Genomic DNA, 21,354 nt, shown 5'->3' on the forward strand with positions numbered 1-21,354 from the left:
TATTGATTTTTTTTTATTTTTTTTATTTTATCCCATCACATGAGAAAAGAATTGAAGTAATAGGAGGTTTATGAAATGATTTTATAAATTTATTGATAAAAACTTCTATTTATCGAAGTATTTGTCGTCTAGAATGGCTCTAAACTTTATAGGATGGGAACAGGTTTCTTTGCGCTTGCCAGTAAATACTCGGGTAACCCCTTGCTCAAGTAGTAACCTTTGGAGTTCGATCTAGAAAGTTAAACTACCTCATAAATTAAAATTCTCTCTGGAAGTGTGGTCATAAAGCTCTTCCTACAAATCATTTCTTAGCCCGAAGAGGTTGGGCTATCATCGATCGGTATTCCTTTTACTCTTCGGATCAAGAAAATAACCATCACTTACTCCAAGATTGCCCTTTCACAGTTGCATTATAGGAGTCTATCTGTCACTAGGTCCAATACACCCCTCCACATCTTAACTGTTGGGAAGATTGGCTTGAGGATAACATTTCAACTAAAACGTGGGCTTGATCTCCTCAAATTCCTTGGTTTGTTGTGTTTTGTTTCTCCCCATGGGAGCTATGGTTATGTTAGAATGCCTTAATCTTTAATTAATATAGGCATGTTGCTAGGTTTGTTCAGGGGTTCCTTATGCCTGCGAGTTCTCTACCCTCCTCTCCTAAAAAACAACAAGGACTCTCTGATTTCATCCTTTTATCCTGGAGGCCCCCTCATGTAGAATGGTTTAAACTTAACACGGATGGCTCTTCTATGGGCAATCTAGGGAAAGTTGGTGTCGGTGTTCTTATTCAGGATCATTTAGGTAATTGAGTGATTGGTGTCTATTGACATATTCCAAGAACTACCAACATTGAAGAAGAGCTTTAGGCCTTGCGTGATGGACCGACTCTTGCTCGTGACCATAATATTTTAAACATTGAGATTGAAGTAGATGCAACTTTTGTGCTTTATTTTATGTAGAACTCTATTAATTGAAATTTTGTGTCATCTCCTTTGGTTGATGAATGCAGGGCGCTCCTCCGTTCTATGATTTCTAGCCATTGGAGACATATCTTTTTGGAAGGGAACAAGTGTGTGGATGCTTTAGCCCGTTTGGCTAGTAATTTTCAATCTTCTTTGTCTATAGATGAACTCTCTCCTTTTGGTTTGTTTTATGTTTGTTCTTATCCCTGATTGTTTACTTCACCTCCTTTCAGGTGATGCTCAGGGGTAGTTATGTATCGAACCTTCTGCTAGTGTTTTATTAATAAATCATGTTCCCTTTCCAACAAAAAAAGAAAAAGAAAGAAGATAGCTACATTTAAAATAGGAATTCAAATAGATAATTTAAAAATAAGATAAAACAATAATTCAAAACTAGGATAATGATAATAACAAATTTATTTGAATATTTCAAATCTTAAGACTATATTTTTAGTTTCTTGCAAGATTGGTGGTTAGAGTAGTAATCTTGGATTGATGATGACAAAAAATTGCGAACAACTAATGGGAAACGACGAATTGATGATAACAAAAAAATGCAAACAATTCATGGGAAAAAATGTGGATTTTGTCACTTAGAGCAATGTAATAGCATGCTCTCATTTTGAATTACAAGAGTGAAGAAATGAATCAAGAATATTGTAATTTTGAAGATTATTGGATTGTAACATAGTATTATGAGTTACAAAGTTGTGGTTTGATATCAATTAGGCAAGACCCCTCAAACTACTATCAAGATAGTCAGGTATGATCCTTATCACTTTAAACTAGTAGATATGAGTTGATTGGTCGGTGATAAAAGAAATCCAATGGATTGACCTTGATGAACAAAAATTGACATAATTTTTGGCAAAACAGATAAATTATTAAAGTAAGGTCAAATACATGCTCGATTGAGCAAAGGGATAAGAAAACTCGTGTAGGCTAAAATTGAGAACCTTGTAAAAAAAACTTGCATTTTGACTTAAAAACCACGAGACTAGATAATTAAGTTACCACTTCAATTATTAGCCCATCAAAATATTTTTTAGGTTTCTTGATTGAGTCTTAATTCCATTGGCATGGATATTGTTGCCTATGTAGGAGGATGTGAGTTCGAATGCGCTCAAGCACATTATCCTCCTATTTATGAGTTAGAGAGGGATTATGGGTAGTTTTAGACATTTTGTCGAATAAAGTGGATATGATCAGAACCTATAATGAGATTATTAAAAAAAATCATTTCTAAGTTTTTACAAATACAAAACTCATACTAAATTTAATAAAATTTCTACAAACATGTTTAATTTTAATACTTTATATATTAAATAATGATACTCTCACAATCGATAAAAATATTTACAGTTAGGGGTGTGTAAATTTTGAGTAAAACCGAATTAATTCGATTAACTGACCGAATTTGGTTAATCGGTTGATTAACCAAAATTAATTTGGTCAGGGGTCAGTTAATAATTTTTTGGAAGTTCAGTTAACAGTTAATTTGATTCGAAACCGATTAATTAATCGAATTAACGGAAAATTTATATTTTTTATATACTTTTTTATAAAAAAATTTTATATTCATTTTACATATATTAAATTAAGCTAATTTAGTTAGTTTGGTTAATTCAGTTACTTTTTTATATGTTTTATACTTGTTTTAACTAAAAAACTTTAAATTTCAGTTAATTCGATTAACCGACCAAATCAACCCGAAAAAGTTCGGTTTGGTTAACGATTAAAGGTTCAAAAGGGCTGGTTAATTCGATTAATGGTAGTTTGGGTCTATTAACAGATTGAACACCCCTACTTACGGTAATTAAAAATTAATAAAAATATAACTTTCTTTATCTAAATTCATTTCTAAATTTAAAGGTAGTATTTAGACTCTCCTAAATATTAAATAAAGGTCAAGTTCTGCTATTACACTTGTACTTTGCGTAAATTGTAAATTGTAGATTTAATATATGTATTTTAATTTGGTCATTTTCAATTCTTGTACTTTTAGAATTAGAATATTTTAATCTTAATCAAATGATAGTTATTAAATTTATTAAGTTGAGTTTTGTTATTTTTAAAATTTGATGTGTCAAAGATATTTTCGCATATGTAATGCTATGTTTGTATTGTTATTTTCACATATTCTTGACAAGAAAATCAGTTAATAGATTTAACGACTATAATTTGTATTAAGACTGAAATTTTGAAATTTAAAAAATATAGCCACTAAAATGATCCAATTGGTGAACATGAACTAATTAAATATATAACTTCACACATAATACAAGACTAATGACATAATTTAACCAAACAAATTTAACAGTTACCATTGGGTTAGGACTAAAATTGATCAAATTAAAGTACATGTACTAAATATACAACTTACACAAAGTATAGGGTCTAATAGCAAAATTTGACCTTAAATAAATTTATAAATTAACCCAAAAAAACTAATAGAAACTTATTAATAAATGTACTTTGATTTCATTTGGCAAATCATGTGTCCCAAAGGTTTTAGCTTAATTTAGAAGTTTCATCATTCACTTTTTGATTACTCCAAAACTAGTATCAATGGCTTTAGATTTTTATGATTTTTTTTTTGGTCATCTATGATATGATTGACATGTTTTCTCAACTTCCATAAGTGCAAATAGCTTATTGAAATAAAAAAGGTTGCAATGTCCCTTAACTTTCTTGTGATATATACCATTGATGATAGCTTAATAATAAGCCCCAAAAATGTTTGACCCTTTTTTATTTCACGGACGACATTGCAACTTAATTATATATATGTGTAAATTAATTCACTGTAAAGCTAAGTAATAATGAAACCAAAGCAAACCAAGTTAAGTGGCTTATGTGTCTCTCTCCAAACCTAGTTTAAAAGGTGAGACGACACTGTCTTTATTTATTATGCTGATAATGATCCCATCTCATGATCTCTTCTATTGCAAATTTAGTAATAATAATAAAAATTAATTATCTTATCACCAACTTAGCTTTTTTCTTTTTTCTTCCCCCCCCCCCCGTACAATTGCAAATGTAAAGGTTGCATGCATGTGATTTGCTTTTTATTTATGGGTGGCAAATGTTGGGCAATGTTGGATATTATTGCATGCATCCAAAACAAAAGGGAAAATAATCGATATGAACATGACATGTTTAATATATACAATATAAGAAAAAAAGAAAGAAAACATAACAAGTCCAACAAGCATAATGTAAGAACAAGCAAAGTGTATGTATATAGATTGTATATTTAATACATTACAATGATAAAAAGGAATTGCGTAGTGATAGTGCAAGTTCAGTTCAGTGGTCCTTTGCAGTGAAAGGCATGCATGGACCCTAGGAATCAGTGTTGGTGGCTAATTTTGAGAGCTTCCAGCTTTTCTGCTGCAGCTTATCAAGTTGGCCACTAATCCTATAGGCTATATATAACACTCAAAGAGTACTAATTTTGCTTGTGTAAACATACAGTACACTCGTGGTCCTAGCATTTGCCTTAGCTCATTCAATTGCACCCAAGCAAAATATAAGAAACAAGGCAAGGATATATTAATATATATATTGATATTGGTTGTAGCAGTTTGTGACAGTTTATTCATAGGGCAAAGAGTTGTAGGTGAATTAAAGAATTGGAATGTTGGTGTCAAGAGAAGATTAGAGAGAGAACAAGCGTAAAAAAGGGGTTGAAGATCTAATTAGGAGAGAAGGTGTCTTGATCTATTTGCATGGGGTTTGAAAGTTTTTAAGGAGGGGTTTTTTTCTAATAGTTCCCTAAGTATCGTATGTCCTCAAATTGGTTCTAAACTGCTTGCAAGTTAGTTGATTTATTAACTTTTTTCAGCATAAATTATTAAACTGCTTGCAAGTTAGTTGTAGGTGAAAATAGTTAATGTCTACATTGTCATATTTAAAAAATGAATATACATAACTCACGAAATCAAAGACAAATAAAATAATCTCGTAAGGAATAACTATTTTCAGTCATATATATGTTGATCAAAGATTTACTTCAGTCATATATATGTTGATCAAAGATTTACATCAATATATGCAAATAGAGTAATTTTAGAAGAGGTTGCCGTGGCATTTCCAGCCAGGCCCTACATTATGAACTCTTGTGACTCTTCAAAGACATCTAATCTCAACAAATTTCTATGTATTTGTAGTCCATAGATATTTATGTTATTCATAGTTGAAATAAGCTTAATATAAATATTTATATGGTATAAATACAAATAACTTAAGTAAATGTAAATAAACATAGGAATCAGTAGAATATGGTACTGAACATACTTTCCGTTTTTATCCCATGTGGGACTCATTAATTTAAGGTGCTATAGCCTTAGCTTTGGCCTTGGGTTTTTTTTTTCTGGTCTGTGGTTAAGCGCTTATACATTTAATATATCTCACGTCCAACACATGACATGGCCAGCTTTAAAGCAAAGTAATAAAAAGAAAAGAAAAAGATATTTATGCAAAGCAATTGAAGCTTATTTTTTTTTTCATATATTTGGGGGTTTTCTTTTCATTTATTTTGTCTGTTGATAAACTTCATTTTTGTCTCTCTCCACGTAGCATCTTACACAATACATCTCCTTTAATTCTCCACCTAAAACCCTTTTTGCCTTTTTATTCTTATTTTAATTTGTATGTAGCATTAAAAGAAGTTTACTATTAAAGGAAAAATATTAATCAATGTTTAGTAACGCCAATTAAAGTAATGTATTAATATTTTTTTAATAATTTAATGAGTGTTTATAGATTTTGGTTAAAATAAATTCTATTGTTAAATAACTATCATTCTCGTTTTTAAATCTTATATATAAGTATTATTATTAATGCAGGGAGACGTGAATTCGAATGCGTTGGAGTGCATTATTCTCTCATTTATGAGTTGATGAAGGAGTATAAATAATTCAAAACCTATAATAAATTATTTAAAAAAGATCTTAATGCAATTTCAGCTAAAAAATACTCTATTCAATTGTTATAACTATGTTAATGTCTCGTGTAATTTAGCAAAGATTAGGGGTTGCATATCAAGTTTTAGTGTATAAAGTTTAATCTACTTTATGTTACGTATTAAAAAAGGGAGGGACTATTTTTATCTAAAATTCAAAGTCTAGTAATTACTAAGTCAAATCAATCCAAAATAAAATGATTCAACATTTAACATATAAATTGAGGGAAAAAAAATCTAATCTTAATTACAAAGCAAAATTAATTTCCATATAAAAAAATTGCCATTAACAGCACTATCAAATATACCAAAACTCCTTTATTTGAATCTAGCTTGGCAACCAAGAGAACAAGAGTATATTGGTATATGTAATCAGAGTAAACCTGTTAATGTTTTATGAAAAATTACAAGTTAGTCCAATTCTTGATAATCATATTAACAATTGATTTTTTGTTAATTTCTTGCGTATAAATTGTCCAACTTTTCATTTCAGTAAACAATTTAACAAGGTTTAACAGAATTAAACAATTAGATCAATTTGTCAATTTTTATTGAATACAAGAACCAAAATTTTGACAAATTGAAAGGACTAATTTATTAATTTTATAAAATAAAAATCATACGATGTTCCAAAAATAAAATGAGTTTGATGCAAATATATGAATTTCTTAAAATTTATATAAATATAAAGTCTTGTATAATTTTGTTAATATTTGATAATAAAAGAGAAGTGATAGATTGACGTAGACTGCAAAAGCCATTCATTTTAGCTTACGTAAATGGGTAGAAAATTTCACCATATAAAGCAGAATTTCTTTTTGGTTAAAATGTCATTTTCTAGCGATTAACATATAATTTAGAAAAAAGATTAACAATTAATAAAATTAATTATAATTGTAATTAGTGGGAGCTGACCGTTGGCATAAGCATTGGCGTTTGCTTCTCTTTTTATCATTGGATTCGGACTTCTTAGTTTTGCGTCGGCAGCAACGGGCACTATCCACTATGAGAAGAAATGACCGTTATACCTTTCAGTTTTTATAATTTACCGATCGTACCCCTATACTCCGAAACTTTATGGCTGCCCCAAATATTAAGTGATAATATTTACAATAATGGCATAAATGCCAACAAACTTTGATGAAAATGTAATACCTAAAATTAATTGTTTTCGGTAACTTTGTTTTATGCAGTTAAAAAAAAAAAAGTAAATTATCAAAATAATCACTTTTGTTTCCTTCAAGTTATATTTTAGTCATTTATATTTGAAATGTTATGTTTTAGTCACTTATGTTAATGTGTTGTAACATTTTAGTTATTGAGCCATTAATTGCTATTAACGGTGTAACGGTAAGTAGACGTGGCACGTTAAATCATCATTTCAAACAAATTTTTTTATTAAATTATACAATTGATCCTCATATTTTTTTTTATTTTGAACAATTTATATATGTTTTATTCTCTTTTGTTTCTCCCTCTATTTACTTCCCTTCTCCATCTCTTTTAACATTAAAGAAACAAAAATTCTAAAAAAGAAAAAAATATAAGGACTAATTATATATAATTTAACCTAAAATTTTCATTTGAAATGATGATTTAACTGTCACATCAGCTTAACATTATACCGTTAATGACAATTAGTACTTAGTGACTAAAATATTACAACACGATAACGTAAGTAACTAAAACATAACATTTCAAATATAAGTTATTAAAATGTAACTCGAGGAAAATAAAAATGACTATTTTAATAGTTTACCAAAAAAAAGAAAGTAAAGGATCATACCAAATTTAATATTTTTTGAGAGGCATATATTTCACATTGATTTCAACATTTCTTCAAATAGACTTCAAAGAAAAAGGATGTCGAATATATGTTATAATTGGAAAGTTAAGAAATAATTGGGTAAAAAAAGATATTATCGAGAAAAAGAAAATAATAATATAAGCCATCAAAATGAAAATGACACAACGTAACACCTAATATCCAATAACTCAAAAATGTTGAAATGCATTTTTCATTTCAAACTCAAACCAGCATTATGTTTTCGTTATTTCCTTTTCTTTTTTATTTTTTTTTGAAAATTTTATTACAATTAATGTTTTTTGACCCAATGAATTTGTGGATTTATGAATGTAAAATAAAAATGCATGTTACAATTTTTTTTGTTCTTTTAACCGTATTCTAACTTTTTGGCCTATAAGCCCTCAGCCATTAATTAATTTTTTTTTGAAAATAATCTTATATTTTGAATTCTGGCAGTTTGACCCACGCTAGAAGCTAGAATTTTCGCCAAAACTAAAATTGGAAAGGGGTATTTATGTCATAACAATGATTTTTTATTTACTGTTCTCTTGACTGGAAGTCAAAACAAACACATTTGTTCTCGCTAATGCATTGATTATTTAAATTAAGCATGAATTAAATTTAAAAGAGCTCGTCCTTACATTTTTTTTGAATTATTTATTGTTCATTTTTCTTTAAAATAAAATGTGAAATCTCTTTCCACCAAACACTGTTACAACTTACATATAGAACGTGAAAAAATAAAAATAAAAAAAAGTGAAAGAACTCTTCTACTTCAGATCCACTCGCTTACAATGCTTCCTTGTTTCTGAGTTCTTGACTCGGTCTCTGACTCAGTCCTTGCCGCATTACCAGCTCCTTTCCATTAGTTGAACTCAACGTCTAGACTGGTACAATAGGCTTGTTTTCCCGCGCGTGTCAGCACATTTTGACCTGTTTTTTTATGCATTTGGTCTAGTGATCGAATAAATGGTGTGTTTCCGGCGAATTATTCCGGAGCTCCGGTGAGAGTTCGCGGTTTTCGGAGGTTTTTGTGAAAGAGATGTTTAAGTCGGCGAGATGGAGGAGCGACAGGAACAAGATAAAAGCGGTCTTCAAGTTGCAGTTCCATGCAACTCAAGTAATCTCATTCTTTCAAATTCAATTAATTGAATAATTTCTGCAAGTTCTATTTACTTTTGTTTATTTATTAGCTCCATCGCTCAGCAAATGCAGCTCAAACGGCGAACAGAGTTTGATTGGATTGTTTCTGAAACTGCTTTAGCTAGTTTGATTGGCTAAAAATGATCATCTTTTAAAAGTTTCTTTTAAAACAATTAATAATTACTTTGTTTCGTAATGTGATTGCATAATTTGAGAAAATGTTGAAATATTAATTATGTTCTGTATAATTTAGGTCACGGAGTTAAGTGTACAAACACTGATGATATCGGTGGTTCCCGGCGACGGAGGAAAACCGACAACAAAATTAGAAAAGGCGACGATTCTGGACGATATCTGTCGATGGGAAAAACCAGTGTACGAGTCCGTTAAATTTGTTCGAGAGCCAAAAACTGGGAAGATCAACGAAAGAATCTATCATTTTATTTTATCATCAGTAAGATATTTTTGATGGATGTGTTTTTTTTTCTTTAATTGTTATATAATTAATATTTTATATGTTTGTTGTAGGGATTGGGAAAAGGAGGTTTGATTGGGGAAGCTTCAATTGATTTTTCTGCTTATGCAGAGGCAATTAAAACTTCAATCGTTTCTCTTCCACTGAAGAATTCAAATTCAAAAGCAATTTTACATGTTAGTATAGTTTCAGTCTCTCTGTTTCTCTCTCATATTTATATGTGTCACGTATACTTCCTCTGGTAGGCTTTTTCTTTAAATCTTTCCTCATAAATATGGTGATTCATTTTTTAAAATATGAATTCAAGCTGTGTTGGTTTTGAACAGGTTTCAATACAGAGGGTGCAGGAAAATGCTGATCAAAGGTAAAGAATGGTCACTTTTTATTGAATTCTTCTTGTAATTGGAGTTTGTTTCTGGAATGCTGTAGTGTTTGCTTGTGACTTTGATTTTATTGGGATTGTTTTTTCAGAGAAGTGGAAGATATTGAAGATGCAAGTATTAAATCACAAGGTAGAAGCTTGAAGGCCCACTTGAGTAATGGTGAAGCAGATGAAAGCATTAAGAACGCTTCAATTGAAGTATGTTCCTATTCCATTTAGTGAAAGTGTTCATTTTGGGTTTGCTTCTTGCTATTTTGTTCAATATTCAGACCATTTTCTTCTTCTCTTAACATTTTTTGTATCCTAATATGTGCTTAATATAATTGGTGATTGAGAATGGATATGCAAGTTTTACTTATTTGTTTGTTTGTTATCTATCTGATAGGATGTGCCTTTCAGCAAAACCCCCCACAATGATGAAATGCATGAGAACCATAGAGGATCTAATGGATCTGATACTACCATTTCAAGTTCTGATAGTAGCTCTGGACTTGATACTCCACGGGAACTTGGAAATAGAATAAAGAATGACAGCATCCATCAGGACCCTCCTTATCTGCCACCTATGAGTAACACCTCATCTACTCCAAAACCAACATCAGTTGCCTCAACAACGATCTACGAGGCTTGGTCGGCAGGTTCTGATCATGGAATGAGTACTGATGACTCCAACAGTTCTCAGGATACGTTTCCGAGAGAAAGTTCCCAACATGGTTCAGATAATGAGATGGAAAAGCTCAAGAATGAGGTCATTGCCTTGTCCAGGCAAGTGGATGTGTCGGATTTGGAATTGCAGACTCTCCGAAAGCAAATTGTAAAGGAGTGTAAAAGGGGGCAGGATCTATCACGGGAAGTTGTTACTCTGAAAGAAGAGAGAGATGCACTCAAGTTAGACTGTGAGAAACTTAAGTCCTTTCAGAAGCGAACTGATGATGCAAAAGTTAAAAGCAGGCTGCAGTTTGAGGGTGGGGACCCTTGGGTTCTCGTTGAAGAAATGAGACAAGAGCTGAATTATGAGAAAGACATGAATTACAATCTTCGGTTACAACTGCAGAAGACACAGGAATCAAATGCTGAGTTAATACTTGCTGTGCAAGAACTAGAAGAAATTTTGGAGGCAAAGACTATGGAGATTTCCAATCCTCCCAACAAATCTGAATCCAATGGAAATGCTGAAGAAGTGAGAGCCATCATCTCAAGAAATGACTCAGATGAGGATGAAGAGCAGAGGGCACTGGAACAGCTTGTTAAAGAACACAGGGGCCCCAAGGAAACCTCTCTACTAGAGCAAAAGATCATGGACCTCTACAGTGAGATAGAGATCTACAAGAGAGATAAAGATGAGCTTGAAGCACAGATGGAGCAGCTAGCACTTGACTATGAGATACTGAAACAGGAAAATCACGACATCTCATACAAATTAGAGCAAAGCCAGCTTCAAGAACAACTGAAGATGCAGTATGAGTGCTCGTCCTCCATTGCCAACATAAATGAACTTGAGACCCAAATTGAATTCTTGGAAAGTGAACTTGACAAGCAGTCAAAAGAATTCTCCGACTCTGTAGCCACTATAAATGAACTAGAAGCCAATGTCAAAAGCTTGGAGGAAGAGTTAGAGAAACTGGCACAACAATCTGAAATGGATATAGAATCCATCACACGAGCCAAAGTTGAGCAGGAGCAAAGAGCTATACGAGCTGAGCAAGCCCTGCGAATGACAAGATGGAAGAATGCAAATACAGCTGAAAGGCTGCAGGAGGAATTTAAAAGGCTCTCTATCCAGATGGCCTCTACATTTGATGCAAATGAGAAGTTGGCTGCAAAAGCTCTGACTGAAGCTAGTGAATTACGCTCGCAGAAAAATCAGCTGGAAGAACAGCTCGAGAAAGCTAAAGAAGAGCTCCAATCAGTTAGAAAGGATTATGAGGCTAAACTCTCTAACCTTTCCAATCAAGTAAGTTCTAAATCAAATCAAATAGAACTGATGTTGGAGGAAATTGATGATAAATCTAAGAAGCTTGAACAACAAAAGAAGCTTGAGGAAGAAGTAAGTGGGGCTTTTTCCCAGGATATCTTCAGCCTAAAAGCTGAGATTGAAAAGCTGACTATAGAAAAGAATTGCCTCCTTGAACAAGCTCAGAAGGCCGAAGACTTGAGACTTGAGTTGGAACACACAAAAGCATTAGCTAAAGAATACGAAATGCAGATGCAAAGAGCATATCTAGAAAGAAATGAACTGGAGAGTACAGTTGCTTTGATGAAAGAGGAAGCGGCTAAGGCACTGGAAGAATTGCAAAGAATGAAGCATCTGAAGGACGAGAAACAAGCGGCAGTTGAATCTCTACAATCAGAGCTTAATATCCTCAAAAATCAGTACAATAAATTGAAGCATTCTCTGTCCGAGGATGAATTGGAGAAAGAAAAACTCAAAAAGCAAGTAGTTCAACTAAAGGGTGACCTTAAGAAGAAGGAAGATGCATTTACTGGCATGGAAAAGAAGCTGAAAGAGAGCAATGGAAGAGGAGCAGTTTCTCATGGAACAAGAACACCATTAAGAAGCAATAAATCTGCCTTGGTTCCTGGCAATTCTAAAGATGTTGCGAGCCTGAGGGAAAAAGTAAAGTTGCTTGAGGTAAATTTACACTTCCATGTTCTATATAAACAAAAGTTCCTCTAAACTTTGATGCAAATGGTTTAACAGCAATATGGGAATTCATGATCAAACAACAATTATCCAAAATTTTACTTTATAGTTTGTTTCTTCCTTAATGGTACAGTTATGAAAAGGAAAATTTGTATTCTCAGTGAACATTTTTTCTCATGGCAGGGACATATAAAGTTAAAGGAAACAGCTTTAGAAACATCCACAAATGTTTTCCTGGAAAAGGAAAAGGATCTTCAGAAGAAAATCGATGAATTAGAAAGCAGAGTAGAAGAATTCAACAAGCACAGCGCCAGCTTCTACGGGTACCAACTTCAAAAGGTCAGAAACATTATACTATGATTTAGAAGAAAAAGGAAACCAAAAAAAAAAAAAGGGAATAATTTTAAATGAAATTCTATTATATCAATGAACAACATTTTTAAGTGTATTGCTTGCTTGGGCTTATACTTTGTTTCCAAAATGGTAAAACAAATGCAGGTAGCTAAAGACGATAACCAGGATGAATTGATAGCTGAACTAGCAGCATTGAAAGAAAGAAACAAGTCCATCGAAGATGAATTGAAGTATATGCAAGATCGGTATTCCGAGATAAGCCTCAAATTCGCAGAGGTGGAAGGTGAACGACAACGGCTTCTGATGACGGTACGTAAAATAAAGAATGCCAAGAAGAGCTGAAAGGTATTCATTTCTTCGTATACAAGTTACTACAATGTATAGTTGAAGTAGCAGCTGGATTTGTACCCACACGGAAATTGCAGGTGAGACAGTTTCCTCTTTAGAATGAAAAAGAAATTAAGTTGTACAAAAAAATCAAAAACGCATTCACCTCACCTAGTAGTTTCCATATATAGTTTATTTTTTATAAAAAAAATTACTTTGCATGTTTGATTCTTGTTCTTATATTAAAGATTGTCATGAACATTTCCACAAATATATATATATTGACAAAGCATAAACTAGCTCTTCTTTTACTCTTTATTAGCAAGGTTTCAATTTCCATGCTTGAATAGGTATTTGATTTTTTTTTTTCAGATATATTTTAGTAAGATTTGTTTAAATATAATTATAATAAAAAATAACACCGACACTTAATTTCTTTTTAATTTGTGGAAATTCTGAATTTTCGAATAAGATCCTGGTTGGATTCCGTGGGCACGTGAATTTTGCAAAGCACGGGGTCTTTTTTTAGGACGATGGGTAAATCCTCAAAATTGATAGTTCGTTTTCCCGATTTATAAATGCCAAAAAAATAAACAAAATAAAAATGATAAACATGAAGTTGCCCATATTTGTAATTTGAATGAATATTAATATTAGATTATATAGCGACAAATAGATAAAATAATATCAAATACATTGTATGTCAGAAAATCATCCACCATATATATATATATATATATTATTTATGCCATTTTTACAATTCACGATTAGGGTTCATGGTTATTTTCCTTCCAATGTCATTTCCTGTTAACTTATTAAAAGTGATAACAGTAACATGAAAACAATAAAGGAAAGCAAAAATAAAATGATCAAATAATTTATTCATAACCTCAAGAGCTTAACTTATTAAAAGTGATAACAGTAACATGAAAACAATAAAGGAAAGCAAAAATAAAATGATCAAATAATTTATTCATAACCTCAAGAGCTTATTATATAGGCAATTACATAACAGAAAAAAAATAAGAACTTGGACACTAACAGAATAAGACTCATAATAGGACTCTTAATAACTAGGGAAAAATCTAAACCAAATAAACGCACGATCTGCAACCACCAAATCCCTGATGTGCAGCAACTACATGCCTAGAAATAAGGATAACAAACATATTTTGTTAACAATCCCTCCCTTAAACTGAAAACTCATTAAACTTTAGTTTACTGGTGCCATTCTTTAAACAGGATCCTCCAAAGTGCAAACTCCAATTAACCTCCCCAAATTTTGGAAGGGAAACAATTTGAGAGGTCTGATGAATATGTCAACCAGCTGATCTTTACTCTTGCAGTACTTCAGATCAATTACCCTATCATTGTTGGATCTCAAAAAAAATAGTACTTCAATCAATATGTTTGCTTCTACCATGTAATACTGGATTTTTTGAGAGTCTTATAGCTGAGTTGTTGTCACATAAAATTGCTGTAGCTCCCATTCTCTTGAACTTCAGCTTTTCCAAGATTTTTCTCAACCAAATAGTTTGGCAAGCATAGGTTGTTGCAACAACAAATTCAACTTCAGTTGTTAAGAAAGTAATAATGGATTACTTATTGAATGACCATGAAACAACTCCGATTCCCATCATGAAAACATAACCTGAAGTGTTTTTTCTATCATATGGATCTCCTGCAAAGTCACTATCAATAAATTTGAAAAATTCTTCCTTTGTGTAAAATAGCCAAATATCATTGGTTCATTGCAAGTAATGAAAGATTCTTTTGGCAACCAATAAATGAATCTCTAAAGGATTCACCATAAACCTACTGATCAAACTCACAGAATACATTATGTCAGGTCTTGTACTAGTCAAGTACATTAAGTTGCCAACAATCTGCTTATAAAAAGTGTTGTCCACTTTCTTTCCTTCTCTATTCAACTTCAAACCAAACTCAATGAGGGTGTTTGCTAGATTGCAATCTTTCATATCAAACTTGCTCAGAATATCTTGAACATATTTCCTTTGAGAAATAAATATTCCATCAGCTAATTGTACTACTTTTATGCCTAGAAAATAATGCATCATACCAAGATCTGGCATTTCAAACTCAACCATCATAAACTTATTGGATTCATTAAACATAGAACTACAATTTCCACTGAAAATAAGATCATCAACATATAAACTCACAATAAGCATTTTCCCTTCATCACCAGTTTTAATGAGAAGAGTAGACTCATAATGACACTTGGTAAAACCAACTTTCAAGAAATAAGCTTTAATTTGACTATACCAAGCAAGTGGGGTTTGTTTCAACCCATATAAAACCTTTTTTTTAATTTATAAACCTTATTTCCACTTACATGTTTAACATAACCAGCTGGTTGTTCAATAAATACATGTTCTTGGAGCTCATCATGTAAAAATGCTGACTTCACATCTAACTAGAAGATAGACCAAGAGTGTTGGGCTGCAAGCAAAATCGCCAATCTAATTATATCATGCCTTGCAACAAGAGCAAAGACTTTTTTGTAATCTACCCTAAACTTATTATAACCTTTGGCCACCAAGAGCGCATTATACTTATCAACTTCTCCATTCTCCTTTAACTTTTTCTTATACACCCATTTGACACCAATTGTCTTGTGCCCTTCTGGAAGCTCAGTCAACTCTCATGTATCATTCATCTCTATAGTTTTAATTTCTTCATTCATTGCCTTTCGCCATTTCGACTCCTTTACAACGCTTTCAAAAGTTGTTGGATCACACTTTACAAATAAGAAAAAAGTGGATGATTGGATCTTCAATCTAACCAATGTTGATTACCTCAAAATCTCCCATCCAAGCTGGTCTTCATCAAAAACAGCTAGGACTAGGTTCAATTGTTTCACGTCGGTGGCTGTTGGAGCTTCATTTTGGTGAACTCTCAAGCTCAAGTGTTGCTTGGATCTGCTAATCTAAAGGTTGTTGCCTTTTATCTTCAATTTTAGTGTCAACAAAGGTTTAAGAAGGTTACTGGTCATTCCAATTCCAAGTGTTCTCCTCATAAAAAATTACATCCTTGCTAATCACAATTTTCTCCATTAAAGGATTAAACAGTTTATATGCTTTAGATGTTTCACTTACACATAAAAAGGCACACTTATCTCCATTGTCATTAAGCTTCTTTTTGCATCTAGAACATGTGCATAAGCAATGCAACCAAAAATTCTGAAGTGATCTACAACTGGTCTTCTTCCACTCCAAGCTTCTTCAGGTGACATGTTTTGAACATAAAAAGTTGGGTTTCTGTTCAAGACATAGATGCTCTAATTTATTCTTTTTGGCCAAAATTATTTTGAGACCCTTCCACCAACAAGCATGCTCCTCACCATATTAAGTATGGTTCTATTTTTCCTCTCTAATACGTCATTTTGTTAAGGGTATGTGCAGTGGTAAGCTCTTTCCAAATGCCATGACTATCACAAAATGGTCCAAATTCCTTGGAGATGCCATGACTATCACAAAATGCTCCAAATTCCTTAGAGCAATATTCTCCACCACGGTTAGTGCGAAGAGCTTGAGTGGTTTTCTCGATTTCATTCTCAACAAGTGCCTTGAAGCTAGTAAATGCACTAAATGCTTTTGATTTCTGCTATAAAAAGTAAACTTATGTTTTTCGAGAATAATCATCAATGAAAGATGAGAAATAATTTTTACCTCCATTAGATAATGGTTTTATTGGTCCACATATATCCGAATGAACTAATTCCAACACACTTTTTGCTCTCCAAGACTTTCATTTGGGAAATTATTCACGATGTTGTTTGCCAACAACACAATCTTTAAGCACCTAGGATGGAATGACAATTTGAGGAAGGCCGCTAACCATCTTTTTCTGTCTAAGAGTCTTTAAACCCCTAAAATGAAAATGACTATAACAAAAATGACAAAGCCATGGCTCATCCTTCACTTTAGCCGTCAAGCAAGGTTGAACACAATCAATAACCAATGGAAACAACCTGTTAGAACTCATTGGAACCACTGCAATAGCACCTCTAGAAAAATCATAAATTTCATAAGCACCTTTTGATATCATAATCACATATTCTTTTTCTTGCAATTGACTAGCACTTAACAAGTTACTTTTCAAAGCATTTATAAAGAAAACATTGGAAATTGTTTCTACAAAACCATTCTTGGTTCTTATACTAATATCACCCTTTCCCACTACATCTACAATAATTTTATCTCCAAAAGACATATTAGTGTGAAAGTCTTCATTTAGATAAAAGAAAGAAGACTTATTACTGTACATGTGGTTACTACATCTTGTATCCACATACCATAAACATGAGTTCTGCGGCTCTTCCTACTTGTTATGAATTTATCAACAAGGTTTCAAGTTCTTCTTTTTCTGTAAAATTTAACTTTTCTCCCTTTTCCTTGCCATTAGACAGATTAGTACGACATTTAGAACGATAGTGACAAAACTTATTACATCTGAAACTTTCTACCTTTGACTTGTCAAATTGTTAATCCCGTTTTTTGCCTTTATCATCTGGTCTGGCATGCTTACCACCATATTTATTCCAACTGTCTCCTCTACCTCTTCCCCTTCCTCAACTTCTACCTCTTCCTCTAGAAGAATGAGTTGAAGCCTTCAAAGCCTACTCTGTTGGGGCAAAAGTTCTGTTCATATTCTATTCATGGACCAATAAGGAACTCTAGAGTTCATCAAGGGTGAGTGCATCAATGTCATTGGATTTTTCAATTGAGCAAACAACCTAATCATATTTTGGTGTCAATGATCGCAATATCTTCTCAATAATGGCTATGTCATCCATTTTCTCACCATGAAATTGCATATTATTCACGATTCCCAAGGTTCATGCACAATAGTTTGTAACAGACTCACTAGCCTTCATCTGAAGAACCTCAAAGTCCCTCCACAAAGCTTGGAGTTATGCACATTTCACTCTGGAAGAACCTTGATATTTTGTCTTCATGGAGTCCTAAATATCCTTGGAAGTTTCTTTGCAAAGAATGATTTCCAGTATCGAACGATCAATAACTTGAAGTAAGTAATTATTTGTTTTCAAATCTTTCAGCTTCAACCCTTTATGTCCTTTTGATGTGCTTTTGTAAGCCTTTCTCCATTTGTTGGTGTTGTTACACCGTGCTCAATGACCTCCCAATATTCGTTGGACCGCAAGAAGTTCTCTATCAGCATGCTCTAATGATCATAGTGGCCATCAAAATATGGAATAGCCGGCTGTAAAAAATTTTCAAAAGCCATAAAAGGACCACAAACTTTTTTCTCTCACCTAAAATACTCTTCTTTTGCCTGGTTATGATGCCGCTATTAACTTACTAAAAAAGATAACAGTAAGATGAAAACAATAAAGGAAAGGGAAAATAAGATGATCACATAATTTACTCATAACCTCAAGACCTATTATATAGGCAATTACTTAACAAAAAAAGAAAAAAAATTAGGCACTAACAGAATAAGACTCATAATAGGACCTTTAACAACTAAGGAAAAATATAAACCAAATAAACCCATGATCTGCAACCACTAAATTCCTGATGTGCAACAACTACATGCCTAGAAACAAAGATAACAACATATCTTATTAACATTTCTAAGGTTCAAACATGTGTTCTATGTTGAGAGTACAATGTGTCTTAATATTGCATCCAACGTTTGTTGGTTATTATAAAAATTTGATATGTAGCAAAAAAAAGTAATCATTTGTAGAGGGGGCATTGCAATATAAACCCCTTCACCTTTTTTAAATAATTTTTAGTTATTGCAAATTATATTTTCATAATAAGTCCTTTCAATTTACTTATATTCAATAATTCAACTTATAATTTTATATAATAAACCACTATAAATTTTTAAAATCTTTTTAAGCTTATCACACTTTTTTACAAATTAAATACATTATTAAAATAAAAATAGATACAATGTTGCAACAAATTATACAAATTATTTAGTGATCATAATATTTAAATTTAATTAAAAATTTACGTTGAATAATTAAAAATTAAAATTAAGTTAGAAGCTATATATAAAAATAGAATTTCATACAATCTACTGTTTTAATATTTATATTTTTAAAATGTTTTTTATTTAAATTCAATTTAATATCAATTATTATGTTTTTTATATCGTTATGTTTTAATTTTGTAATCATATTATTAAAAATATCGTACAAAATTTATGAATTTTTAAAAAATTTAAATATAATTAATGCATATAATGGAAAAAAAACTAGTATATATATTAAACCATTGTTGAAATTAATAATAAAGAAAAAAAACAAAGGTGGAAAATTTGAAATTATTAAAATAAGAAATGCATGTTAAATATTTTTGGAGTTCTTAATGTGTGATGTCAAAGTGTGAAGGGAAACGACGGCGTCCCACACCACAATCCACCTTGGTGAGCTTGTCTCACCACACTCCTACTACACCTAAATTTATAGCCAATTACAAATTATTTTCTTTTATTTGATTAAAAATTTTTTCATAAATATATGAGCTATTGCATTCTATATTTTTTTCTTCGTATTTTCATTTAATTGATAAATAAAACAATTCAAATTGCTTTGTCACTTTCAACGAGGATATAATTTTGCACAATTAAATTTCTCCAATTATGACACCTAATATTTGTTTGACTTCCAAATTTCTTTTTTTTTTTTTAGTGAAAGACTTCCAAATTTCTTTTTTATTCACTTGAGAGAGAAGAGTATTCTTTTGAATTATCATTTATAACTATATTGATTGTTATAATTAAATTTAATTATTATCAACAATTAATTTAATTCAGATTAAATTTACTTAGAGTAAATTTGGATTTTTTTATCATTAAATCAAAACTTTATTGATATATTTACAGAAAAATAAGTATTAAAATTAAATTTATATTAATTATACTTTTAAATTTTCATTATTGTTTGAGTGAAAAGTTAAGAGAAAAGAAATAACTCCGAGTTAGTAGCTTATTGGTAGGGTATTTGTTTTTTTAAGAAAGACTTATAGGTACTAAAAATTATCAAATTGGAATTTACAACTTCACACATAATACAAAATTAATAGTAAAATTTAACCCAACTGATTTAATTACTACCATTTGAGTAATGGTTAAAATTTTTCAAAAATTAAATCCAAAATTTAAACTAATAAGAAATTCAGACAAAAAAAAACTTTTTCCATAATTTCCAAAATGTTTTACAAATTAAAGTAATAAACAATATACATATTGCAAAAGAAAATTCTAATAAGATTGGTTTTCCCAAAAAAAGAAAATCAATACAAATCTGAAATACAGAAAAAAAGAAGGGATTATCTTCACTTGTTGAAATATTTCCCTATACTGCACTGTTTGATTTAATCATGGTTGGGTTTATCTACAATCTCCGACTGATCAATCCATAAACGGTGACAAGAGCAACGATCAGGGAATGATCCATATAGGGTTCCACCTCCAAAGCTAATACATCCTCTCCTAACACCACCCCACTTGATACCTGCTTTTGCATCACCTGCATTTCATTTACCATTCACAATCCTTAAATCGTTTTTATTGAATATTTTTTCTGTGAAAATAAATAGCTTTCGTTGTTGGTGCTTACCTCTGCTACAATATCTCCAGTTATGTTGAGTATCTTAAACCCTTGGTTCTTGCGACCCAACCTCACTACCCAGTACGTGTTTAACCCCACAGTAACCTGACAGGCTATTTCTCTCCGGACAATACTGTAGCACTTCTTAACTGTAAAGCATGGCTGTTCCTTGTTTGTGCCCGCTCTATACCCGTTCCAACATCCAAAGATTTGAAGCTTCTGCAATATTATTATTTTCATTTAATAAAAACAAGAGCAATACAGTAAATTGAAATCTCAAGTTTCTTTATATGCAGTAGTACCTTGCTTAGTATAGAAAATAGGATATTGCCTTGCAGGTCCATGAGTTGAACCTCACAGCCACCTTTGCTGTCGTAGTTTTCGACACGATATACGATGTCACCTTTGGAATCGAAAACGGTGCAACCATTGGTGTGGCATACCAGTGATTTCATCCAAACGGTGAATGTTTGTCTTCCAGCTGGAGATGGATCTGAAACGGATGCTCGAGGATGAACCTTATTAGCCATCAATGGAGAAGAAACTTAAATTTGATGTAAAACTTTAAAGATGATATATTGAGAGAAACACCAGCCAGAGGTTATATATATACTCCATCCAACTTGTAAGTTTGGGATAATATCAATTTTTGCCCCATTTAAATTTATTTTTAACTCTG

The 21,354-nt window shown here is 31.7% G+C and overlaps 2 protein-coding genes across 2 annotated transcripts; one reads left to right on the forward strand and one right to left on the reverse strand.

The window, feature by feature from the left end:
- Positions 1 to 8,362: 8,362 nt before the first annotated feature.
- Positions 8,363 to 13,284, forward strand: LOC107894093 (cytadherence high molecular weight protein 2). The gene is made up of 8 exons (XM_016819299.2): positions 8,363 to 8,858; positions 9,135 to 9,335; positions 9,410 to 9,532; positions 9,683 to 9,720; positions 9,828 to 9,936; positions 10,124 to 12,370; positions 12,566 to 12,721; positions 12,881 to 13,284. Exons 1-8 carry the CDS (start codon positions 8,781 to 8,783, stop codon positions 13,076 to 13,078), a joined length of 3,150 nt encoding a protein of 1,049 aa, XP_016674788.1. The 5' UTR covers positions 8,363 to 8,780; the 3' UTR covers positions 13,079 to 13,284.
- Positions 13,285 to 20,241: 6,957 nt separating this feature from the next.
- On the reverse strand, positions 20,242 to 21,255 carry LOC107894938 (protein LURP-one-related 4). Its single transcript, XM_016820103.2, has 3 exons — positions 20,978 to 21,255; positions 20,685 to 20,894; positions 20,242 to 20,594 (listed from the first exon to the last, which is right to left on the reverse strand). Exons 1-3 carry the CDS (start codon positions 21,203 to 21,205, stop codon positions 20,460 to 20,462), a joined length of 573 nt encoding a protein of 190 aa, XP_016675592.1. The 5' UTR covers positions 21,206 to 21,255; the 3' UTR covers positions 20,242 to 20,459.
- Positions 21,256 to 21,354: the final 99 nt, after the last annotated feature.

Source organism: Gossypium hirsutum, chromosome A12 (assembly GCF_007990345.1).
Source record: "Gossypium hirsutum isolate 1008001.06 chromosome A12, Gossypium_hirsutum_v2.1, whole genome shotgun sequence".
Classification (NCBI taxonomy): Eukaryota; Viridiplantae; Streptophyta; class Magnoliopsida; order Malvales; family Malvaceae; genus Gossypium; species Gossypium hirsutum.